Raw genomic sequence first — 27,336 nt, forward strand, 5'->3', positions numbered from 1 at the left:
TCATGATCAAATAAGGCATCCAATGTGATTAATAAACAAACAGTACTTTGCAGCATTTGGTTGTCTTGTTAAGACACATAATAATGACGTATCAATTATGTGGAGATAAAAGAAGTTGTTATTTTAATAAAACAGATATAGCAGAAAGAATGCTGTAACTGGGGCTTTCATTTCTTTTTATGGACTTAATATAATCTATGTAAAATCTACTGTGATTGCAAATATTTTGGTGTACATTTTATGCTTTAAATAAATTAAATGAAAAATAACTAACAGTTAACAATCCACCCTAAACATGCTTTCTACAAACTCATTTAAAGTTCCAAATACACAAGTTTCTAAGATTCCAATGGCTCCTACAATTCTTATTCCACTCTGCCTTTAGCTACTTTTATGCATGTTGCTTCAAACAAGTATTGGATTAGAGAATATGTTCAAGACAATGTGAAAGAAGAGAATGGTGTTCCAAAAGCCATGTAAGCATTTTGAAACCTCTTTGCTGAAGTCAATCAAGAAAGCTCTCACATAAAAGTTCTCTCTTAGATATTTACGCATATTTTTATCATATCGGAGCAACTAGATAGAAAATCACATTGCTATTTTTGCTTTCAAATTTAAATCGGAAAATTACATATTTGCTAGAGTTTTGCTTTTTTTAAAAATTGTTGATAATAGTATCTTACTATAAACAGCACATCAAGTTTCAGAATCTAGAGATGGAAAAACCTATTAGCCTGCCTAGTGGTCCACTTTGCTAATGCAAGATTGGTCCCTGTTGTACATTTACTAATGTTTTGTCCAGCCTACATTGAAAGTGCTCAAGCAATTGGAATTCCACGGCTTCCCTTGTGAGACTATTCCATTCCTCTCAGGAGGATTTCCCTGATTTTCAGCTTACATTTTCCTTTTATTAATTCCATTCCATACAGCTACTTATATCTTCTTTTATTATGCTAAGTAAATCACTGAATTATTTGCAGACATCAGCTCATCACAAAGCTAGTAATCTGGCTAAATATATTCTCCTCAACTTCACTCAACACCTGCCCCTCTTCCTCTCTTCTCCCTCACTCTGTCCCCCTCACCCACCATCTGCTCTCTTTTCTTTCCATTTAGCTTATATGCTCCTAACTTACCACACCTCCATGCCCTCAAAATATTATGGAACTAACATGACTTTGCTGCCATCACATTATCCACTCTGCTTGTGTATTATATCCTCCCCCTCACCATGTGTCTATCTTGTCTATTTAGATCACTGACACTCAAGCTTTCCAGACTAATGTACCCCTTTCAGGAGTCTGATTTGTCTTGCGTACCCCCAAGTTTCACTTCACTTAAAATCTACTTGCTTAAAAAATAGACCTAAAAATACAAGATACTATTACTGAAAAATTGCTTACTTTCTGATTTTTACCACATAATTATAAAATAAATCAATTGGAATATAAATATTGTAGTTACATTTCAGTGTATAGTTATATAGATCAGTACACCTCTACCCCGATATAACGCAACCCGATATCACACAAATTCAGATATAACACGGTAAAGCAGCGCTCCAGGGGGGCGGGGCTGTGCACTCCGGCAGATCAAACCAAGTTCGATATAACATGGTTTCACCTATAACGCAGTAAGATTTTTTGGCTCCCGAGGACAGCGTTCTATCAAGGTAGAGGTGTATAAACAAGTTGTCTGGATGAAATTTCAGTTTGTACTGACTTTGCTAGTGCTTTTTATGTAGCCTGTTGTACAACTAGGCAAATATCTAGATGAGCTGATGTAACCCAGTGATTCTCAAACTTTTGTACTGGTGACCCCTTTCACATAGCAAGCCTCTGAGTGCAACACCCCCCCCTTATAAATTAAAAACACTTTTAAATATATTGCCTCCAGCATTTATAATGGTGTTCAAAGCGGGGCTTGGGGATGGAGGCTGACAGCTCGCGACCACCCATGTAATAACCTCACGACCCCCTGAGGAGTCCTGACCCCCAATTTGAGAACCCCTGATGTAACCCCTGGAAGACCTCTACGTACCCCTGGTTGAGAACTACTGATTTAGATTGTAAATTCTTCAGGGCAGGGACCATCAACTACTTTGTTTGTACGTGCTTAGCACAATTGGTTTCCATTTTTGTGTGGCCCTTCAACACTACTATAATAAACATGTTAAATAATAAAAACAAAAGCACAGAGCAAATGTTTTCTTGTCCGGAAAAAAAAAATCAGCTTCCAAATGGAGCTTCTTGTATGGCTTAAGATGGGTAATCTTAAAATAAACAAATAAAAAATATACTGGTGATTGAAGTCAATTTTAAGCTTTTCACTGTTATCTTCATTCATATGTAAGACTATCTATCACCATATTTTTATTGCGCAACAACTCTTCAATGCTCTATCCAATTTTCTTTGTTCAAAAAGAAAAAAAACTTTGAACAATGTAATGGCACAAAAGAGCTTCGCTCCCTTCATATAATGACCCTCAGAAAGCTTTCCACGCTGTGTGATATGATATGACATTAGAAAGCTAGAAGTAACAAACTTACTTGAACTATGAACAAACTGCAAACATATTCAATAGAGTTTAGAATTTTTGTTTTGTGAAGTGTTCCTTTTCTTCTCCTCCTCTAAATCAGCAAAATTATTGCCTTTTGTTTGAAAGTGACAGTTCAACACAAAATATTTTGGAAACTGCACAATGGTGCATATCATGTGAAATATCTCTTGAGTAGGTTTTCCTACTTGAGGGGCTGCAATTATGAAATATTCCATGAAAGGCATAAAGCTTTATATAAAGGCTTAGCAGGATTTTTTTTTAAATAAATTCAACAGATAATTTTGTTTATAACTGAAAAAAATGCTTAAAATAATCAATTTAAATTTTCAGTTACACAAAAATTGTGTTTTAAGCATTTTTTTATTTTTATCAATGTAAATGTTCACATTTAAATGAAGTTATGGGGGCAGACAATAATTATTTAAAGATAGTAGAAAGATGTAAAAAGTTATAAATCTTTAACTGCTAAAAACACAAACTCAACATCACATTAAACTATATAAAGTAAATATCCTTAAATTAAACTAACTTATTGAGCAGCATTTCACTTATTTTGCCTAGCTGTAAATTTCAGTCATTATAGATAAAAATATTTTTTCGTTGGTTGGTTTGTGTTCAGTGAAATCAACATTTACTGTCATTTATGGATAAAAATCCAATCCTTCTAAGCCTATTTACATATTAATAGACAATCAAATTTAGTTGTGAATCAGGTAGGATTACTGTACACTACAAAACTACAAAAGCAAGAAAATGAAAAGTTAAACCAACACACACAACATACCATCTTCTTCTCCACTAAAGGGCACACATCTTACCACTACCACAAGAACTATAAAACCACAAACTACACACCAGAACTTTACCTCTGCCTGCCTACCTAAGCCAGTCTTCTAGCATTATGTTTTCCAGACTACCACCTGTGATACATACAAGACTGCCCCATAACCTCTACTTTTCAACACTCACTTCCTCATGCTATCCCCTCCCAGCACTACTAGCAGTAAATATTTACTAGCGGCAATAGCTGGTGTGTTTGGAGAGAACCCAGGGATAAGAGATAATTATTTATTATGTGTATTATGGTAGCACCTACACCACTAATTAAAGACAGGGGCTCCATTGTGCTAGGTACTGTACATATATAACAAAAAATTGATCCCTGTGCTACACTTATGCTCGCATTCTATAAAACCAAACCAGCCAGCAGTACGTTTCTGTCGCAAATCCTGCCATGTACTTCAACCAAGTTGTTGAATGTGTTGAGACTTAAAGTTTTTTTTTAATGGAATAACTGCTATAATATAATGAATGTCCCTAACAACAAAAGCAACAGGGATGGTTTGTGAACATAAAAAGTTCTAAATATACCCAGCCTTTTTTTCCCATTCCTCATTTTAAACCCTTCAAGCCATACCAACTATCTTATCTCATGTTCTTCTGTAATGTCCCTGCATACACCATGCTGGACTGTCTCAACTCTCAGGAAATCTCATTGGAATATAGTCCCAACCTATGGAGTGGGAGGCATAATATAAGTGGTATCATATTAAAATATGGAGGGATTTTTTTCCCCAAATATTAGTATTGGTACACATATAAATAAGGTGAAAGTCTGCAAAACTGAGCTCATATACTAAAAACAAAAACAATTACTTAGTCATCATAGGCCACTTATATAAAACTTTTTGTGCATTGATCTCAGAGCACTTTACAAAAGTAAGCAAACATTATTATCCCCCTAATTACAAGATGAGTAAACTGAAGCAGACAGAGGTTGATTGTCAAAAAGACATTTGCAAACACCTTTAATATTACTGCCAAAACTATTTCTAATCAAGACCTCGTTTTTTTCATTCTGAAAGTCCTATTTACAGTCACTACAACACTTAAACAAAAAACAGTTTCTAAAACTGGAGGTAACATTCATTTACCTATGTGTGCCAAGTTTTAAACTGTTTTAGGAGCTAAAGTAAAACATGTTGAAAATGGCTCATTGTGGTACCGGAATATATAATATTGGAAACAGGAGCTCATTTACAAGTGGGAGAAATGCACTCACACTTCATCGGTGGGAATTCACTGGACTTCCCTTCCAGTAAATGTCATATTTTAAAATAAATATGGAAACTAAGTTTCTTTAACCTGAAGTTTTTATAAGTCGATTTAGATAGTTGGCATTACTAAATATTTTTTATATTTATCTTTATAAGTCTGTCTTTAAAGAAAAAGAAGCTTTACTAACAAATTTTGCTAAACACTACCATTTTATGAGTAGAAAACCGTTATAACTGGCATTTTTTTTAATTTGAGGGATAAACTTGAACTCTATCATACGGTTCACATAAACATGAATATAACAGATAGCCATTTGAGACTAAGGGTAAAGTTTTCAAAAGCTTCTGAATGGCTTAGGAGCATCATTGTTTATAAAGCACAACAAAATGGGAATATACATGTACATATTTTGGCAAGACATCTTTTCAGTGCCTTCTATGCCACTGGACCATGTTTAGTTATCAGACTGCTAACTTAACCCTCAATATTTTTTGGACTTCCCTGCTTTGGTTAATTATCCCTCTTGAGATCAACAGGAAATAATCAAATGCTTGAAGGAAAAAGCTTACATTCTTCAGAATGTAGATGCCTAGTCCCAAGAAGCTAAAGCTTTAGTTGTTTATTCTACCAATATATATATATAATGCTTGGAAAAATTCTATGCAAGAATTAAAAAGCGCCTCTAGTATGGACCTTCTATTATTGTATCTATAGTATTTTCAATCATTGTATCTATATTAGATACAACTAGAGCTTGGAGAAATCTTTGTGGAGAATAGTAAAATGTATTTTTGAGGCCACCAAAACTATTCATGAATTCTAATAGAATTTGGTGAATAGTTTCGGCTGGAAAAAACCTAAAAAAAATTGTTGAAACAAAACAATTTCAGAAATGTTGTTCTGAACCAACATTCAAAACATTTTGTTCAGCTGGAAAAATACTCTGTTTCTGAAAGAAATATAGTTTCGGTTCAAAAGAAAACTTTTTAGTTTTGTTTTTCAGTATTTTTGTTTCAGCCACTGAAGGGAAAAATGTATGATTGATTCAGCGTGAAATGAAAAAAACCCCAAAAAACGGAAATTGTTGCCGGATTTTTGCAAAAGTTAGAAATTAGAACTTGAGATCACAAGCTTGGGGGCATGGAATGTCATTATCAAGGGCAACAAAAATGTTTACTTTCATAGAATCATAAAATATCAGGGTTGGAAGGGACCTCAGGAGGTCATCTAGTCCAACCCCCTGCACAAGCAGGACCAATCCCCAACTAAATCATCCCAGCCAGGACTTTGCCGAACCTGACCTTAAAAACCTCTAAGGAAGGAGATTCCACCACCTCCCTAGGTAACCCATTCCAGTGCTTCACCACCCTCCTAGTGCAATAGTTTTTCCTAATATCCAACCTAAACCTCCTCCACTGCAACTTGAGACCATTAATCCTTGTTCTGTCATTCGATACCACTGAGAACAATCTAGATCCATCCTCTTTGGAACCCCCTTTCAGGTAGTTGAAAGCAGCTATCAAATCCCTCCTTATTCTTCTCCTCTGCAGACTAAATACCCCAGTTCCCTCAGCCTCTCCTCATAAGTCATGAGCTCCAGCCCCCTAATCATTTTTGTTGCCCTCCGCTGGACTCTTACCAATTTTTCCACATCTTTCTTGTACTGTGGGGCCCAAAACTGGACACAGAACTCCAGATGAGGTCTCATCAATGTTGAATAGAGGGGAATGATCACGTCCCTCGATCTGCTGGCAATGCCCCTACTTATACAGCCCAAAATGCTGTTAGCCTTCTTGGCAACAAAGGCACACTGTTGGCTCATATCCAGCTTCTCGTCCACTGTAACCCGTAGGTCCTTTTCTGCAGAACTACTGCCTAGCCATTCGGTCCCTAGTCTGTAGCAGTGCATGGGATTCTTCCATCCTAAGTGCAGGACTCTGCACTTGTCCTTGTTGAACCTCATCAGATTTCTTTTGGCCCTCTAATTTGTCTAAGTCCCTCTGTATCCTATCCCTATCCTCCAGCGTATCTACCACTCCTCCCAGTTTAGTGTCATCTGAAAACTTGCTGAGGGTGCAATCCACGCCATCCTCCAGATCAGGGGTAGGCAACCTATGGCACGCGTGCCGAAGGCAGCACACGAGCTGATTTTCAGTGGCACTCACACTGCCTGGGTCCTGGCCACTGGTCTGGGGGGATCTGCATTTTAATTTAATTTTAAATGAAACTTCCTAGGTAATAATTGGAGATATACCAATCTAGAACTGGAAGGGACCTTGAAAGGTCATTGAGTCCAGTCCCCTGCCTTCACTAGCAGGACCAATTTTTGCCCCAGATCTCTAAGTGGCCCCCTCAAGGATGGACTCACAACCCTGGGTTTAGCAGGCCAATGCTCAAACCACTGAGCTATCCCTCTCCCCTAAACATTTTAAAAACCTTATTTACTTCACACACAACAATAGTTTAGTTATATGTTATAGACTTATAGGAAGAGACCTTCTAAAAACGTTAAAATGTATTACTGGCATGCAAAACCTTAAATTAGACTGAATAAATGAAGACTCGGCACACCACTTCCGAAAGGTTGCCAGCCCCTGCCTTGTCAAAAGACCATCCAACAAAGGTTCCCTGATGGAATGGAAATAGAGAACAAGGTGACAGGTTTTGCTACTGTATTTCCACTCTTACTGGGACAAGCCCTTCTGAAGGTGCAGCGGGTGGGGGGGCTGATGACAGCCCTCCGCCAAGTAGTATGGATTACAAAGGAAGGATGATCTGTGCTGGACAAGTGATTGTGGCATAGTTAAATCATATGCCTTGTATCTTGTCATTCTTCCTGTGGTGTCCGAGACAACAACAATCAAAATAAGCTTTTAAAAATATTCATTCTCTCCTATATACTATTCTAATAAATTTGTGAATCCCTAGGCACTGGAAAAAGAATAGCAAGAAAAGACAGAAAAGTGTCTACTTTGCCACAACTGGAATTTTTATTTATTATTTCCCTGGTTTAATTAAAAGAGAAGTTTTTCAGAGATCAAATATAAGTTACAGTAAACACAGCAACATTTTCAAAAGGACTAGTTAATGCAGATCTGTATTTGTTTCCCCTAAGGCAGCAGACACCTTCCAAATTAACAAGCAGGACAGTAGCCAAGAAAAAAAAATTCTGTTGACTTTTAAATCAACATCTAAATGATTCAGACTTAAAACTAAAATACATATAATACTTCGGGTTGCCAACTTTCTAATTGCACAAAACTGAACACCCTAGCCCTGCCCCTTCCCTGAGGCCCCTCTCCATCCCCAAGGCCATGCCCCTTGCTCACTACATTCCCCCTCCCTTGTTGGCTCACTCTCCCCCACCCTCACTCACTTTCACTGGGCTGGCGCAGGGGGTTGGGGTGTGGGAGGGGTTGAGGGCTCTAACTGGGGGTGCAGGCTCTGGGGTGGGGCCAGAAATGAGGGGTTCATGCAGGAGGGGGCGCCGGGTTGGGGCAGGGAATTGGGGTGCAGCAGGGGGTGAGGGCTCTAGCTGTAGATGTGGGCTCTGGGATGCAGGAGGGGGCTCCAGGCTAGGGGGTGGGGCCGAGGGATTCGGAGTGCGTGAGGGATCTGCGGGTTGAGGCAGGTAGTTGGGGTGTGTGGAAGGTTATGGTCTCTGGGGTGGGGCCAGGGATGAGGGGTTTGGGGTGCAGGAGGGGGCTCCAGGTTTGGGGGGGCTCAGGGCTGAGCCAGGGGCTTGGGGCACAGGCTTACCTCAGGCGGCTCCCAGTCAGAGGCGCAGCGGGGCTAAGGCAGACTCCCTGCCTGTCCTGACTCCGTGCTGCACCCCAGAAGCGGCCAGCAGGTCTGGCTCCTAGGCGGAGGGGCCAAGAGACTGCGTGCGCTGCTCTTGCCCGCAGGCACTGCTCCCCTCAGCTCCCACTGGCCATAGTTCCCAGCCAATGGGAGTGAGGAGCCGGTGCTTGAGGCAGGGACAGTGCACGGAGCCCCGTGAACCGCCCCCTGCCTAAAAGTCTCAATATTACAACAACAAAACTTCAAAAACAGACTCCAACTAGAGACTGCTGAATTGGAATTAATTTACAAAATGGACACCATTAAATTAGGTTTGAATAAAGACTGGGAGTGGATGGGTCATTACACAAAGTAAAACGATTTCCCCATGTTTATTCCCCCCACAGTGTTCCTCACACCTTCTTGTCAACTGCTGCAAATGGACCATTTTGATTACCACTACAAAAAGTTTTTTTCTCTCCTGCTGGTAATAGCTCACCTTAACTGATCACTCTCGTTAAGAGTGTGTATGGTAACACCCATTGTTTCATGTTCTCTGTGTGTGTGTATATATATATCTTCCTACTGTATTTTCCACTGCATGCATCCAATGAAGTGGGCTGTAGCCCACGAAAGCTTATGCTCAAATAAATTTGTTAGTCTCTAAGGTGCCACAGGTACTCCTGTTCTTTTTGCCAAAAGTCTGTTAACTTAAGCAACATATGACTGTCATCAGTAACAAGCCTTCAGTACAGTTATCTAAAACTTCACTTTTTCTCTTCTTTTTAGTTGCTGCATATTTCAATTTTATTTAGACTGTTGTCTCTTGTTGTGATCCAACACCACCAAAGCATAAATAATAGGGCTGTCTCGCATGATTAAAAAAATTAAACGCACTGTTAAACAATAATAAAATAACATTTAATTTTTTTTGTTTTCTACATTTTCAAATATATTGATTTCAATTACAACACAGAAAACAAAGTGTACAGTGCTCACTTTATATTTATTTTTATTACAAATATTTGCACTGTAAAAAACAGAAGAAATTGTATTTTTCAATTCACCTAATACAAGTACTGTAGTGCAATCTCTTTATCATGAAAGTTGAACTTACAAATGTAGAATTATGTACAAAAAATAACTGCATTCAAAAACAAAACAATGTAAAACTTTAGAGCCTACAAGCCCACTTAGTCCTACTTCTTGTTCAGCCGATCGCTCAGACAAAGAAGTTTGTTTACATTTGCGGAAGACAACGCTGCCCACGTCTTGTTTACAATGTCACCTGAAAGTCAGAGCAGGCGTTTGCATGGCATTGTTGTAGCTGATGTTGCGAGATATTTACATGCCAAATGCACTAAAAAGATTTATATGTTCCTTCATGTTTCAACCACCATTCCAGAGGATAGGCATCCATGCTGATGATGAGTTCTGCTTGATAATGATCCAAAGCAGTGCAGATTGACACATGTTCATTTTCATCATCTGAGTCAGATGCCACCTTGTGATGGGGTGGACTATGCCCAAAGGCTCCTGGCTGGAGGCCTTAGAGTTCTGCCACACTCATCCCAGGGAAGGAGCAGTGGAGAGGTCCTCCAAGCAGGCTACAGTGGCTGCAGGGGAAGCAGCCAATCAGGGCCCAGGAGGGCCATATAAAAGGAGATGCAGAGCAGTAGTTAGTTGCTGCTTGGAGCATAAGAAGAAAGGACAGCAGGCCTGGCTGCCTGGAAGAGCAGCAGGGCGACGGACAGTTTGCTAGGAGGGATGGGGGGGAGCACTGAGGGAGCTACTGGCTGGTTCCTAGGGCTGAGTAGGGACTGAGCCCGGGTAGGGCAACCTGAAGATAGTGTATCCAGGGAGGAAGCCATACCAGGGCTGAACTACTTAAACACCACAGCCGAGTGCGGGCTAGAGAAAGACACCACCTGAGGAGTACTAAGATAGGCCCCGGGGGACCGTATACCAGGAAAGGGTTTGTGCTGGTTAACATGCAGACAGTTTGACTTGGCTGGAGTGCTGTGTCACTGACAAGTCCACCTGAGAACCAGCAAAAGGAGTCACTAGAACTAAATAATGCAAACACACCCAGCCAGAAGGGGGCACTAGTGAGAGGTGGGTGCCAACCCTGTTACACACCTACAGAAGGTTGATTTTCTTTTTTGGTGCTTCAGGTTCTTTAGTTTCTGCATCCAAGTATTGCTCTTTTAAGACTTCTGAAAGCATGCTCAACACCTCATCCCTCAGATATTGGAATGCACTTCAGATTCTTAAACCTTGGTTCGAGTACTGTAGCTATCTTAGAAATCTCACATTGGTACCTTCTTTGCGTTTTGTCAAATCTGCAGTGAAAGTGTTCTTAAAACGAACAACATGGGCTGGGTCATCATCTGACACTTCTATAACATGAAATATATGGCAGAATGCAGGTAAAACAGAGAAGGAGACATACACATCTCCCCCAAGGAGTTCAGTCACAAATTTAATTAACGTGTTTTTTTTTAATGAGCATCATCAGCATGGACGAATGTCCTCTGGAATGGTGGCCGACGCATGAAGAGGTATACGAATGATTAGCATATCTGGCAGGTAAATACCTTGCAATGCCAGCTACAAAAGTGCCATGCAAATACCTGTTCTCACTTTCAGGTGACATTGTAAATAAGAAGCTGGCAGCATTATATCCCGTGAACGTAAACAAACTTCTTTCTTTTAGCGTAGCTGAATAAGAAGTAGGACTGAGTGGACTTGTAGGCTGTAAAGTTTGTCGTTGTTTTATTTTTGAGTTCAGTTATGTAACCAAAAAATTCTACATTTGTAAGTTGCACTTTCACAAGAAAGAGACTGCATTACAGTACTTGTATGAGGTGAATTGAAAAATACTATTTCTTTTGTTTATCATTTTTACAGCGCAAATATTTGTAATAAGAGAAAGTGAGCACTGTACACTTTGTATTCGGTGTTGTAATTGAAATGAATATATAGAAAGTGGAAAAGTATCCAAAAATATTTAATAAATTTCAACTGGTATTCTACTGTTTAACAGTGTGATTAAAACTGTGATGAATTGCGATGAATTTTTTTAACTGCGATGAATTTTTTTGAGTTAATCACGAGTTAACTGAGATTAATCGACAGCTCTAATAAATAATGCCATTGAAATCACACCAATCAGACTACCTCAGTGAACCAGGAAGCCAGCATTCAAGAGGTCAAGAAACTGCTTTTTTTTTAAAAGACGTCTGTTGCATGGTTTTGAAATTTAAAAAAAAAAAATTATATGCCCAAAATATAAGATAGAATTTTTGTTTTAATAAAACACTATACAGTAAAAGGAGAAAAAAAATGGCACTTATCTCATTCTTTATGGGCTGAATTTATTTTCCAGCAGGGTTCCACATTTGATATGAATTCGCTTACAGCACAGTGCATGCTGGAATGTTACATTGCAGTGAGAGCTGGGAGGGGGGAGGAATAGCTCAGTGGTTTGAGCATTGGCCTGCTAAACCCAGGGTTGTGAGTTCAATCCTTGAGGAGGCCACTTAGGAATCTGGGGCAAAAATTGGCCCTGCTAGTGAAGGCAGGGGGCTGGACTCAATGACCTTTTGAGGTCCCTTCCAGTTCTAGGAGATTGGTATATCTCCAATTATTACCTATTACCTTTAATCCCACAGGGGACAAAATACTGAATAATAAAGAGTGTTTACAGGTTTGGGCAATGTGCTAAATGCCCCAATAGCAGTATCTTGGTTACTGGAGTGTGAAGCACATATTGCTTAAGTTAACAAAAATCTTAACAATTCCTATTTACAGCACACCTTTAAAACCTAGTTCAAGCAAAATGTCACTTAAACGTTCATTCCAAGTAGACAGCCAGGTGGCACAGTTGGTTAATGCATTAGTCTTTCAGTTCCTAAATACCTGAATTTAAACATGGATTAAGTCACAAATGAAATGAATGTAGTGGCCTCATTCAAATCCTTATTTGGATATTATCTATAGCTCAAAATCACCATATAATTAGCATGGCTACTAGTTATCATTTAGGAAGAACTAAGCATTTAAATAACCAAGGTGCTGCAGAGCAGGAGACTGGAGCTATTGTGAAACAGTACAGAGAATTATTCACAACTCCTCCCCATACTAAAATATATTAATAAATTGGCATGGGAAGTATATTACAGCCATTCTACACCATCATTTGGGACATATGGAAGTGAGAAAACTGGTGGAGGCAGCAGGAAAGGAACAAAAGGGCTATCACAAAGGTAAGTATAATATTCAATTACTATTATGCACCATACAAATTATAGCTAAACTGTTAGTTGAAAACATTATAAAAATGCTTCCTATTTTGAACTAATGAAACACAGCACTGGTCCACAGAGTACTCCTGAGTAAATCATGTGCCAAAAAATTTAAAATTCTGCAAATTTTATTTGTCAATAAACAAATGTGGCTCCAGCATAGCAGTGGGGAGCACAGGCCAGTGGCTGCACTGAGATGGGAGGTCACCCTGAAGACCCCATCTCCCTCAGTACAGGGACTCGGCAGTAAGGCTGCACCTGAACCTGACACAATGCAAGGGCTGGACCTGCCCCAGAAACACCCTGGGGCCCTGCCCCTCTGCACCAGGTGTAGGAGGGCAGGTTCCGCCCAGCAGGATCCAAGCGTGGAGTGGCTTACTGGGGGAAGGGGGGGAAATAGGTTTCTGTGTGGGGCACTGTGGGAGATCTGGATGCACAAGGGCTTGTTGGGGGGTTCCAGGTGCAGGGGCTATGGGACTCTGCAGGCGATCCAGGTGAAGGTGGTTGGGATTCAGCTGGGAGGGGTCTGGGTGTGGGGAGATGGGACTCGGCAGGGTTTCTGGGGTGGGGGACTCAGTGGGGGGTCTGGGTGCAGGGGGAGTGGAGCTTGATGGGGTGGGGTTCCAGGTGCAGCTCGCTGGGGATCAGTGGGGTGAGGGTCTAGGTATGAGTGGAATAATTGGACGAGTCCAGGTGTAGGAGGGTAGGGCTTTTCAGGGTGAGAGTTCAATGAGCCTGCTTAACAGGGGAGTCCCAGCTGCTGCTGAGGGGACACCGAATGCCGGGCTTGCGATTCCCCTATCCCCTTTTCTTCTCTACCCCTGTCCTCTCACTCCCACCTTTCCCTCCTTCTGCACTATTCCACCCCCTTCTTTCCCCACTGCCTCTTACCCCCGTCCCATCACCCTCCCTTCCCTCATTTCCCCCACCCCTCCTTACCCAGCCCCACCGCAGGCATTCACTGTTCCACAGAAAACAGGAAGGCTCCCACACACAGAAGGGGAGCATGATTAACACTAGGATGTAGGAGGTGGCATTCAGCTGCAGAGTCAGCAGAGCCAAAACAGCCTCCTTCAGCTGGGCAGCTCTGCACTTGCAGAAATGAGGGGAGGCAGAGACACAACCCCGTGTGTCCCCCCCATGCCTCACCTCTGTTTGGAGGGGAGCAATCCCCCCAAAAAACTGCACCTGTGGCCGTGTCCTCTCTTCCCACACACACCCCAGTGAGACTTCCCTGCCATTTTCTGCAGGGAAGCACAAGAACTCTGCAGCGAGGAGGAGGAGGGGCTTTTTCTGCAGGTGCACAGTCACACAGAATCCCCCCAGGAGTAACAGAGAATCAGAGAGCTCAGAGTCTGATGAAAGAGGTTCTTCACATAATATGAAGCTATCCTGTCAGTGTGAGTTGCACAACTTCACCACAAGAGAAGCACTTGTTTTGTCCGCTAGTTATTTTAAATACTGCCCTCATAGGTGAGAGGCCTAACTTAGTTTTTTTTAAATCTATGACATTCTTGAAACAACAGTGAGAAAAATATTCGCACGGTCTACTCTTTGGCCTGGTCTACACTACGCGTTTAAACCGATTTAACGCTGCACCCGTCCACACAACGAGGCCCTTTATATCGATATAAAGGGCTCTTTAAACCAGTTTCTGTACTCCTCCCCGACGAGAGGAGTAGCGCTGAAATCGGTATTACCATATCGGTTTAGGGTTAGTGTGGCCGCAAATCGACGGTATTGGCCTCTGGGCGGTATCCCACAGTGCACCATTGTGACTGCTCTGGACAGCAATCTGAACTCGGATGCACTGGCCAGGTAGACAGGAAAAGCTCCGCGAACTTTTGAATTTCATTTCCTGTTTGCCCAGCGTGGAGCTCTGATCAGCACGGGTGGTGATGCAGTCCCAAATCCAAAAAGAGCTCCAGCATGGACCGTATGGGAGATACTGGATCTGATCACTGTATGGGGAGGCAAATCTGTTCCATCACAGCTCTGTTACAGAAGATGAAATGCCAAAGCATTTGAAAAAATCTCCAGACAGAGGCCACAGCAGGGACTCAGCACAGTGCTGCGTGAGAAGTGTAACGGAAAGCCAAAGAATCAAATGGATGCTCATGGAGGGAGGGAGGGGGTACTGAGGACTCCAGCTATCCCACAGTCCCCGCAGTCTCCGAAAAGTATTTGCATTCTTGGCTGAGCTCCCAATGCCTGTAGGGTCTAACACATTATCCGGGGTGGTTCAGGGTATAGCTCGTCAATTTACCCTCCCCCCCATGAAAGAAAAGGGAAGAAAATCGTTTCTTGACTTTTTTTCAATGTCACCCTATGTCTACTGAATGCTTCTGGTAGACGCAATGCTGCAGCAGTGAACAACAGCATCCTCTCCCCTCCCCTCCCCGGTGGCAGATGGTATAATATGACTGCTATCCATCGTCATCATCAACCCGTGAGTGCTCTGGCTGGCCTCAGGTGAGGTCGGCCGGGGGCGCCTAGGTAAAAATAGGAATGACTCCCGGTCATTCCCAATAGATGGTACAGAATGGCTGGTAACCGTCTTCATCATGGCAACTGGGGGCTGAGCTCCATCAGCCCCCCTCCCCTTCATGTCTAAAGAAAAGATTCTGTACTGCCTGGACTATCATAGCAGTGGGATGCTGGGCTCCTCTCCCCCCCACCCTTTAATGTCCTGCCTGGACTATCATAGCAGCTGGAGGCTGCCTCCTCCTCATTTTATCTCACTAAGAAGTCAGTGTTTCTTATTCCTGCATTCTTTATTACTTCATCACACAAATGGAGGGACACTGCCGCGGTAGCCCAGGAGGGTTGGCGGAGGAGGGAAGCAACGGGTGGGGTTGTTGCAGGGGCACCCCCTAGAATGGCATGCAGCTCATCATTTCTGCGGGATCTCTGGGGCTCTGACACAGAGCGGCTGTGCTCTCTGGTTCTCTACTACACTTGCCCCATATTCTAGGCAGGACTGACTATTTTTAGACAAAAAATGGTCTGAGGGATACTTTATCTTTGAAAAACACTGTGTGTAAGGTGGGTTCTGTGTAAGTTATCCCACCCTTCTGGCAGATGTAATGTCCACTAGGAATGAAACCTTCATGGAAAGATGGAACAAGGGGCTTGCAGCCCTAGGCTCAAAGGGAGGGCCAGTGAGGGCGTGGAGGATTAAGTTGAGGTCCCATGGTGGGGTGGGATTCTGAACTTCTGAGTAGGAATTGGAGAGGCCCTTAAGAAAATGTTTAGTGAGTGGATGAGTAAAGGTAGAGAATCCGTCTACTTTATGATGAAATGCCATGATGGCTGATAGATGCACACATATGGAACTCATGGAGATGCCCGTCTGAGTCTAGAATGAGAGGTAAAGGGGCTGAGAGAGGTGCAGTCTGTTTGTGTCGGCACCATGAGTAGAATCACCTCCACTTATGTATGTATGTAAGTCAGTCAGTCGGGTAGTTGTCCTATGACTGTTTAATAAGATGTTTTGTACATCTGTAGAACATGTCATTTCAGAGTCTGAGAACCATGCAGTAACCAAGTTTTGAGATGAAGTCATTGGGGATCCAGATGGATGATGCAACCTGCATCCTACGATAGCAGGCGAGGCAGAAGTGGCAGTGTGTGTGGTGTGTAGACCGCCATGTGGAGAAGGTAAGGGTATCATGTTTGTTGTGGTTTGGGGGCTATTAGGATCACTCTGGATCTGTCTTCTCTGATCTTGTGAAGCACGTGGGCTAAGAAGGGGGGTGGAGGGGAAGGTGTATAGTAGGGAAGTGTTCCACTTGATGAGGAAGGCTCTGGAGCAGAATTGGGGGCATTTGGGATTTTGTGCAGTTGCAAAAAGATCTATCATTGGAAACCCCCACATCCGAAAAAATATCTAGGATTACTGGTGTGTTCAGCTCCCACTTGTGGTCCTGATAAAACTTCCTGCTTAGGGTATCTGCCATAGCATTGTGCTTGATGCACCATTGCCAAACGTGCATGGCTTCCACACAGAGAGAGTGTGATTGCGCTCCCCCTTGTCTGTTTATGTAGAACATACAAATTACACTGTCCGTGAGAATCTGTACCATCTTGTCTCTGATTAGCAGTAGGAATGGGAACAAGTGTTCTGAACCACTCACAGTTCTAGTAAGTTTATGTGACGATGGGACTCCGTCACGGAGCATCGGCCTAAATGTGGTTGCAGATGTGCTCCCCATCCTAGAAGGGAAGCATCTGTGGTGATGGTGACCAACAGTGGGTTCTCTAGGAAGGGCACCCCCCCACAGACATTGTCCAGGTTGGTCCACCACAAAAAGAGAGTCTTTGATTCTCTCTGGCATGGTGAGGCGCTTGTTTATACTGTGCTTGTGTGGGACATAATTTGTTCGGAGCCAGGGTTGGAGGCACCGTATATGTAATTTTGTGTGTCAGACAATAAAGGTGACGGCAGCCGTGTGGCGTAGAATTTGTAGGCAAGTTCTGGCAGACACTTGCAGGCTATTTTCTGCTGTGGAGATCAAATTGGTTAGAGTCAGAAATTGTTTTGTTGGTCGGGAGGCTGTTGCCTCGAGGGAGTGGAGGTCTGCTCCAATAAATTCCAGGTATTGAACTGATGTTAGAGTGGATTTTTGCATGTTTATCAGAAGGCCTAACCTGGTAAACAGAGTTATTGTGTCTTCGGTGGACTTTATGACTGCCTGTCTTGTGGGTGCTTTGAACAGACAGTCGTCCAGGTAGGGAAAAATCATGATTCCCTCTCTGCGTAGATAGGCAGCTATTATGGCTAGTACCTTTGAGAATACCCAAGGCACAGTAGAAAGGCCAAAGGATAGCACTTTGTATTGGAAATGATCATGTCCTATTGCAAATCGTAGGAATTTTCGATGTGAGGGATGGATGGATATATGAAAAATATGCGTCCTGGAGTTCAAGGGCTGAGAACCAGTCCCCTCTTTCTAATGCTGGGATTATGGTGCTTAGTGTGACCATTTTGAACTGCTGTGTTTTCACAAATTTGTTGAGTCATCATAGGCAGAGGATAGGCCTCCAACCTCCTGTTTTTTTCTGTGAGAGAAATTAGTGGGAATAGAACCCCTTCCCACCGTACTCACATGGTACGGGTTTTACTGCTTCTAGAGACATGAGGTGGGTTACCTCTTCTCACAGTAGACCAGTGGTGAGCAACCTGCAGGCCGCATGCAGCCCATCAGGGTAATCCGCTGGTGGGCCGCGAGACAGTTTGTTTACATTGACCATACACAGGCACAGCTTGCAGCTCCCAATGGCTGCGGTTCACCTTTCGCGGCCAATGGGAGCTGCGGGAAGCAGCACAGGCTGGCCACCACTGCAGTAGATACTCGTGAGAGGAGTCCCTGAAGAGAGATAGGGAAGGGAGATAGGTAGGGGGTTTGGAGGTAAGGGGGATGGAGTAACCAGTTTTGATAATTTCTAATACCCATCTCTCTGTTGTAATACTGTGCCATATCAGGTAAAATGGGGTCAGGCGATCTCCAAATGTCTTGATAGTTGTAGATAGTTCCAGCATTGAAAGAGACGGGGTTCTCAGACCCTCGACCAAGGCTTCAAATTTGTTGTCTGGAAGTTGATGGTTGAGAAATAGTATTCGAGGGACCGGATTGCTGTCTTCTCAAGGTTTTCTACTTCCAGCCCTGACATTCATAGTATCTACTGTGTTGTGCATACGGAGGGCGTGGGAATCGTTGAGGGGTTTGATCACTGCCCTGTCGCCTTTTGATCTTAGGTGTGTGGATGCCCAGAGATCGAAATGTCACCCTTGAGTCCTTAAGAGTGTGCAATGACTCGTCTGTTTTGTTCACGAAAAGTTCGGATCCTTCGAATGGTAAAAGAAGCAGTGAGAGATAAAAAGACTTCCTTTAAAAAGTGGAAGTCAAACCCTAGTGAGGCAAATAGAAAGGAGCACAAACACTGCCAACTTAAGTGCAAGAGTGTAATAAGAAAAGCCAAAGAGGAGTTTGAAGAATGGCTAGCCAAAAACTCCAAAGGTAATAACAAAATGTTTTTTAAGTACATCAGAAGCAGGAAGCCTGCTAAACAACCAGTGGGGCCCCTTGATGATCAAAATACAAAAGGAGCGCTTAAAGATGATAAAGTCATTGCGGAGAAACTAAATGGATTCTTTGCTTCAGTCTTCACGGCTGAGGATGTTAGGGAGATTCCCAAACCTGAGCTGGCTTTTGTAGGTGACAAATCTGAGGAACTGTCACAGATTGAAGTGTCACTAGAGGAGGTTTTGGAATTAATTGATAAACTCAACATTAACAAGTCACCGGGACCAGATGGCATTCACCCAAGAGTTCTGAAAGAACTCAAATGTGAAGTTGCGGAACTATTAACTAAGGTTTGTAACCTGTCCTTTAAATCGGCTTCGGTACCCAATGACTGGAAGTTAGCTAATGTAACGCCAATATTTAAAAAGGGCTCTAGGGGTGATCCCGGCAATTACGTAAGTCTAACGTCGGTACCGGGCAAATTAGTTGAAACAATAGTAAAGAATAAAATTGTCAGACACATAGAAAAACAAACTCTTGAGCAATAGTCAACATGGTTTCTGTAAAGGGAAATCGTGTCTTACTAATCTATTAGAGTTCTTTGAAGGGGTCAACAAACATGTGGACAAGGGGGATCCAGTAGACATAGTGTACTTGGATTTCCAGAAAGCCTTTGACAAGGTCCCTCACCAAAGGCTCTTACGTAAATTAAGCTGTCATGGGATAAAAGGAAAGGTCCTTTCATGGATTGAGAACTGGTTAAAGGACAGGGAACAAAGGGTAGGAATTAATGGTAAATTCTCAGAATGGAGAGGGGTAACTAGTGGTGTTCCCCAAGGGTCAGTCCTCGGACCAATCCTATTCAATTTATTCATAAATGATCTGGAGAAAGGGGTAAACAGTGAGGTGGCCAAGTTTGCAGATGATACTAAACTTCTCAAGATAGTTAAGACCAAAGCAGATTGTGAAGAACTTCAAAAAGATCTCACAAAACTAAGTGATTGGGCAACAAAATGGCAAATGAAATTTAATGTGGATAAATGTAAAGTAATGCACATTGGAAAAAATAACCTCAACTATACATACAACATGAGGGGGCTAATTTAGCTACAATGAGTCAGGAAAAAGATCTTGGCGTCATCGTGGATAGTTCTCTGAAGATGTCCACACAGTGTGCAGAGGCGGTCAAAAAAGCAAACAGGATGTTAGGACTCATTAAAACGGGGATAGAGAATAAGACTGAGAACATATTATTGCCCTTATATAAATCCATGGTACGCCCACATCTCGAATACTGTGTACAGATGTGGTCTCCTCACCTCAAAAAAGATATTCTAGCACTAGAAAAGGTTCAGAAAAGGGCAACTAAAATGATTAGGTGTTTGGAGAGGGTCCCATACGAGGAAAGATTAAAGAGGCTAGGACTCTTCAGCTTGGAAAAGAGAAGACTAAGGGGGGACATGATAGAGGTATATAAAATCACGAATGATGTCGAGAAAGTGGATAAGGAAAAGTTATTTACTTATTCCCATAATACAAGAACTAGGGGTCACCAAATGAAATTAATAGGCAGCAGGTTTAAAACAAATAAAAGGAAGTTCTTCTTCACGCAGCACACAGTCAACTTGTGGAACTCCTTACCTGAGGAGGTTGTGAAGGCTAGGACTATAACAATGTTTAAAAGGGGACTGGATAAATTCATGGTGGCTAAGTCCATAAATGGCTATTAGCCAGAATGGGTAAGAATGGTGTCCCTAGCCTCTGTTCGTCAGAGGATGGAGATGGATGGCAGGAGAGAGATCACTTGATCATTGCCTGTTAGGTTCACTCCCTCTGGGGCACCTGGCATTGGCCACTGTTGGTAGACAGATACTGGGCTAGATGGACCTTTGGTCTGACCCGGTACGGCCTCTCTTATGTTCTTAAGTCCTCCACAGTCAACAGTACTGGCTTTGGGAATCCAGATAGGTGGAGCCAGGAGGCTCGTCTCATAACAACTGTGGTTGCTAAGGATCTCGCAGCTGAATCTGCTAAATAAAGGGCAGCTTGTAATGCTGTTCTGGTTATGAGTTGACCTTCTGTGATGAATGATTTCTATTGTTCTTGTTTGTCACTGGAATAAAGGCAGTAAATTCAGAGAGACTTGCACAGTTATTGTGGTCATACTTTGCTAACAAGGCATCGTAGTTGGCAATTCTCAATTGTGAAGTCGCAGAATATGCTTTGCAACCAAAAAGGTCAAGGCATTTCCAGTCTTTATCATATGGAGTGTTTCTGTAGTATTGTTGCCTACCTGGTTCACTGCCAGTGTCAATCACCAATGAGTTCGATGTTGGATGCAAAAAAAGGAATTCAGAGCCTTTTGCAGGAATATGGTATTTTTTAATCAGACCTCTTACAGGTAGGTGGAATCACTGCAGTGGTTTGCCAGAGCAACTTCACAGCATCTATAATCGCATCATTCATGAGGAGGGTGATTTTAGATGAGGTCGATGGGTGCAGTATGTCAACTAGCTTGTGTCAAGATTCCTGGACCTCTTCCAGGGAGATGTCCAGTGAAGTGGCAACTCTCCCTAAACAATTTCAAGACCTCTACAAATCATCACGTGCAATGGTAGGTGGGGGCATAATAGTGTTGTCTGGTGAGGATGAGGAGAAGTGGACTTCTGGTGGATTGTCTTGATCAGAGAATTCCTCCTCTTCCTCCTGAGCCCCCTGTTCAGAGGTGCCTGGTGGGATCAGTAAAAATGCTTGAAGTGTGTCAGCTGTGGGAAGGCTGACAGGTATGCCCTGTTGTTGCTGTTGGTATGTAGCCCACGGGTTCCAAAAAGGCCACTGTGGTTGGAAGGGCATAGTGGGCATCCAGGGTTGCCTGTACCAAGGTTGGTTCAGAAGGTTTGCCGGGTAGCCCATGTATGGAGAGGCGTGCATGGTAGGAGCAGCCACAGGGGAGGAATGTGGTGGAGCACGCCCAGCATCCCCATCTCCATCCTCACTGGATAACTGTAGAGTGGACAGAAGCGGAGAACTGGGTTGACTAAGTGCTGTGGGTATCAAGGTACCATCGGTGCCGAGGATGGGAGACTCCAGTACTGATGAAACGGAGATGTCTTTGTGGTGGAGGAATTTCTGCAATGCGCCCGGTATCAGTACCGTTGGTGTCGTAGGAAACGGGTCCGCATGTGGGAAACTGCTTGTCGGCACCGGTGTGTGACTGGTGTGCGTGATGGACGTACTAGGTGGCAGCATTAGCATTGGAGTTATTGAGGTGCTCAGTACCAATTGCTTGTTCATGTCTGACGGTACCGCGGCATGGGGTTTCATTTTCCCCTTGGTGCTTATGACCGAGCTCGGCTGCTTGGGAGCTTTCAGTTTCTTGGTACCGATGGTGCCGGAGGGACCCGCTGTTTCGGCCATTGACATGGCCGGTGCAGTTGGTACTGGGAGTGTTTGCTTGTGAGCAGAGCCCCTTTTCTTGGCCAATTCCAAACTTGGGAACGTGGTACCCCATTTTTTTGCTGCCTTTTTGGCGGGTTGATCAGGAGCCCGTGCCACGGATGAAGGGCCCTTATCAGAGGCTGCCGATGGCAATTTCTGGCTGGGTGCGATCTAATGTCAGATGCCAGGTGGAGAGATTCTTCCATGAGAAGTAGTTTCAGTTGGAGATCTCTTGCCTTTCTGGTGAGAGCTTTCAGATTGTGACAGTGCAAACATGTCTGCGGTATATGTGTCACTCAGCAAGAGATACAGAAATCCTGCAGATAGTGCAGTGTTTGAACCCTGGGGAACCAGGCATGCCCCTCAATGAGTGTACTCTTCCCATAAAAAAACAAAGGGCGGGGGAGGTACAATAACCACCTAGAAACGGAAACCTACATGCCCTATGAGAAAAATGTAAATAACTTTTTTTTTTTTTTGGAAGAAGCAAAAGATGGGGATAAAATAGGAAGGCTAACTATTCTAACTGAAAACTAAAAACTAGAGAAAAGATAAGGTCTTGCTAAGCTGCAAGGTGCTGCTAAGTGCTCTGACTAGAGCCAAAGGCTGTAGAAAAGGAACGGGGGTGGGGGGGGGGGTGTTGGTCGCATAGCACCTGTTAACCGCCTGAAGAGGTGCAAGATGGGGACCACGCATGTGTGACCCAACTGGGCATTGATTTCTTAAATCTCCGGCTACAGGCGCAGGAGCGCACCAACACCTAAAGTGGAGCACCCAGAGGGACATCACTTGCTCGAAGGACAGAAGAATCTTGAGACAATCTGGGTTGGTGCTCAAACATTCTGAAATTCCACTGGTTGCTCATGGGTGAAAATGCATTTTGTTAAAAACTAATCTTGTCCACTTAGAGAAATGATGAAAACACAGAACAGAAACATAAGGAACCTCTTCAGTCAGTGAGTCCAATTCCCGGCTGTCACAGGAAATAATGTCATATAATCACGTTCATAAATTTATCAAGATCCATTTTAAAACTAGTAGGTTGACCAGAATTGTTCACAGTATTCCCTTTATATCCAGTAAAAAAGATTCTCAAATTTAATGATACACATATACTAGTTTTCAGAGTAGCAGCTGTGTTAGTCTGTATCCGCAAAAAGAACAGGAGTACTTGTGGCACCTTAAAGACTAACAAATTTATTTTAGCATGAGCTTTCGTGAGCTACAGCTCACTTCTTCGGATGCATAGAATGGAACACACAGACAAGAGATATTTATACATACAGAGAACATGAAAAGGTGGAAGTATGCATAACAACAGGAAAAGTCTAATCAATTGAGATGAGCTATCATCAGCAGGAGGAAAAAAAAACTTTTTGAAGTGATAATTAAGATGGCCCATAGAAGGTGTGAGGAGAACTTAACATAGGGAAATAGATTCAGTTAGTGTAATGACCCAACCATTCCCAGTCTCTGTTTAGGCCAGTGTTAATTGTATCTAATTTGCATATTAATTCGAGTTCAGCAGTTTCTCTTTGGAGTCTGTTTTTGAAGTTTTTTTGTTGCAAAATTGCCACCTTCAAGTCTGTCACTGAGTGGTTAGAGAGGTTGAAGTGTTCTCCCACTGGTTTTTGAATGTTATGATTCCTGATGTCAGATTTGTGCCCCTGATGGCGTGGCTGATGTACACCTGCACATCTACCAACGTGATATATGCCATCATGTGCCAGCAGTGCCCCTCTGCCATGTACATTGGCCAAACCGGACAGTCTCTACGCAAAAGAATAAATGGACACAAATCTGACATCAGGAATCATAACATTCAAAAACCAGTGGGAGAACACTTCAACCTCTCTAACCACTCAGTGACAGACTTGAAGGTGGCAATTTTGCAACAAAAACACTTCAAAGACAGACTCCAAAGAGAAACTGCTGAACTCGAATTAATATGCAAATTAGATACAATTAACACTGGCCTAAACAGAGACGGGGAATGGTTGGGTCATTACACTAACTGAATCTATTTCCCTATGTTAAGTTCTCCTCACACCTTCTATGGACCATCTTAATTATCACTTCAAAAAGTTTTTTTTTCCTCCTGCTGATGATAGCTCATCTCAATTGATTAGACTTTTCCTGTTGTTATGCATACTTCCACCTTTTCATGTTCTCTGTATGTATAAATATCCCTTGTTTGTGTGTTCCATTCTATGCATCCGAAGAAGTGTTCCATTCTATGCATCCGAAGAAGTGAGCTGTAGCTCACGAAAGCTCATGCTAAAATAAATTTGTTAGTCTTTAAGGTGCCACAAGTACTCCTGTTCTTTTTACATATACTAGTATCTCTTTAGTTCCATTTGTGTGTATGCATTTTAAAATATACTTACTGTTCTAAGAGATGCTCATATTTTCCTAAAGCATCCTTTTCAGCCACAACTGCTCTTTCTTTTTCAGCCACAGCATTATCTCTTGCTTCTCTCAAATTTCTGAAGTAAAAAATACAATTATTCTGTCAGCAATCTGATATATATGAACAAGAATTTTCATAATTAAACAATATTGATTTATATCTACATCTCTTTTTTAGTCATGATGGACTGGCTCACAAGAGGCATATGGCAGTGCTAACTTATTTTGTGAGTAGCTTCTGATACTGAATAGTTGACTATTTTGTTTTTTTACACAAGTCTTAACAATTGCAATAATTTTCCCATCTCCAATTTCATATACATTTTACCAGTTGTGACTTACAGGTCTCAAATAGTCTACATCATGGCCACTGATTATATATCTCCTTTTCTCAAAATGCATTTACTACCTCTTTGAAAAACAAACTCTTTTCTGCAATTATATTATTCCATCTAATCTTTTTTTACTTTTATGCTGGTCATCTGCTTTAGAAATTTTACCAAACTAATTTTCTGAGTTACAAATTTTAATAATTAAGACAACCCAACGTACCTCACTTTCGGGCCAACAGAACACAAAATTTGTCTGACATGCTCCAATGTTTGTACAGGAAACAGACAGATTTTATTTAAGAAAATCCAGCCCTAAAAACTGAATTGAACACAGCAGATCTCCACTTTTAAGACCTAGGAATATTACTTTGTACATATTGTAATGCCAATGTACTTTATATAATTCACATTTAGAACCTAATCCTGTAAGGAGATGATTATCTGAATTCCCACTGCAGGATTAGATTTTCATTCATGTATAGAAATGACACACAACAATTATGTTAAAGAATGTTAAGATTGCAAAGTCAAGAATTCAAAGTTTGGAAAAGAATTAAGGTTGCCTGAGTCTCTGAGGTTGGGTGATATTATCCCAATTTTATACCTAGGGAACAGAAGCACAGAGAGATTAAGATAAAAAGTCTACGTTAATTTTGGGTGCCCAATTTGAGTAGCCTAGGACCTGATTTTCAGAGCACGTAGCATTATACAGTACTTTATATGTTCAAAGAACAACTCCCCATTGACTTCAGTTGCAACTGTAGGTGTTCTGGCAATCAGAAGCAGGTATCTTAGATTGGGTACCCATAAAATAAGGAACACAATTAGTGACCATCGGTGAAAAGTTTAGTTTATGTGACTTGACTAGCATCCCCACCCTACCCTGGACTCCTCTCCCCACTCTCAGACTCCTTGCCCAGCCAGTTCCATCCATCCCTGGGATTCTCATTCAATCTGGCTCTAAGTTTGTTTCTGTCCCTGCAGTAGTTTAGAATAGCCTCAGGAATGCACTGAGCCTTATTTGTCCACCAACCAGGAATCATCCTTCTTTCCCCCTTCCCATTCCAAGTTACTTCTTAGACCCCTTACAATTCTGTTCCGAAAGATAAGAGACCAAAATGGAAGAATGAGAACAAGGAGCTAGTATTGCATAAGGTTAAGGCAGACCAAAAGATACCCAAAGGATAGAATAAACCTCAAAGAGGAGCTCAAACACCAATCCTATGTCTGAAAAAAAGGACATTGTTAAGGTTCAAATTCCTTAGACTCAGAAGGACAAAATGACACACAAAAACTTTAGTGGCCCTCAGATGCATTGGGGCCAATTCTATGAACCCTTGGTTCTGAGGGCTGACTAACTCAAACAAGAGATGTAACACCAAAGCCTGAGACACTATAAATAGGGAAAGGTTTACTGCTGAGAAAGATAGAGAAGGAAGACAGAAAGAACCTAAGTAGTACTTGAAACAGCAATGACACCACAGGCTCCCCTAGACATTGAGATAAGCATCTAGATTTGAATCGGCTGCCAGCTCTGGTAAAGCTTAGTACCAATGAACTCACTGTCACCAGCTTCCTTCTACATAGAGAATCTGCTCAGCACCAACACAGTTCCTGAGCTGTGCTTCTTGGATCTTTGAAGCCAAGTGGAATTGGAACTTCAACCCTTCTTAGCATAACGTGCTAAAAAAAAGATGTGGAAAAAAAAGACCTTCCTACTATGAGATTTTGATGTTGGGGCAGTTAAAGAGTCCCTCAGTACTAATCTTGATGGAACTTCTGCTTTGGACTAGGCCAGAAGTTCCTTAAGTGCTCCTCCCACACAGAGTTTTAAGAAGCCCTTCCCCCATCTCAGAGTCCCAAGGATCAAAGTAATGTAGACTTACTATCAGCCTGGACTGTGCCCCCCATACCTAATCACCTGAGGCATAGCACATGGTCATCAGCATCTGACTATGTAGTGTCACACTATCCATACATCTTAAAGTTGGTTTTGCTGGCAACAGTCATGGTACTGATCAGGGTGGATAAAAATCAATGATTTAAAAAAAAAATGTTTTTTTTTTAAATTGGATTTTTTTTGATAAAATGCTTTTTGAGGAAAAAAGCTATCCAAAGATATATCTTAATTAAAACTATTATAGCTCAAAGAGATCTCATTATGGTATAGGAATTATACATTCTAATTCTATAGTATGGGACAATATTATTCATGTAATGGTTAAGAAAAGTTTTGTAAATGAGTTCCAATAGTTCATGGATTAGCAACCTAATTTTATGGGGCTCCAGGGACTCCTGTATGGATTATTTAGGTTAATCTTTCTGTGCTCAATCTAGAAGATACCATCAGAGATGCTTAGTTTTGCAGTTCTCAAACTGTGGATTTGTGTCTCCAGAGATAACATGCTTGTTAACAACAATGTTTT

General features: G+C 42.1%; 1 protein-coding gene across 7 annotated transcripts in view; it reads right to left on the reverse strand.

Moving 5' to 3' along the window:
- PIBF1 (progesterone immunomodulatory binding factor 1) overlaps positions 1–27,336 on the reverse strand; it is a 186,256-nt gene that overhangs the window by 107,184 nt on the left and 51,736 nt on the right. For all 7 annotated transcript variants that reach the window (XM_045011564.1, XM_045011573.1, XM_045011581.1 and 4 more), the window contains one exon: positions 24,557–24,655. In XM_045011564.1, the coding sequence (XP_044867499.1) occupies positions 24,557–24,655 (99 nt within the window). The remainder of the gene's footprint in view (positions 1–24,556; positions 24,656–27,336) is intronic.

This window comes from Mauremys mutica, chromosome 1, assembly GCF_020497125.1.
Source record: "Mauremys mutica isolate MM-2020 ecotype Southern chromosome 1, ASM2049712v1, whole genome shotgun sequence".
NCBI classification, from domain to species: Eukaryota; Metazoa; Chordata; order Testudines; family Geoemydidae; genus Mauremys; species Mauremys mutica.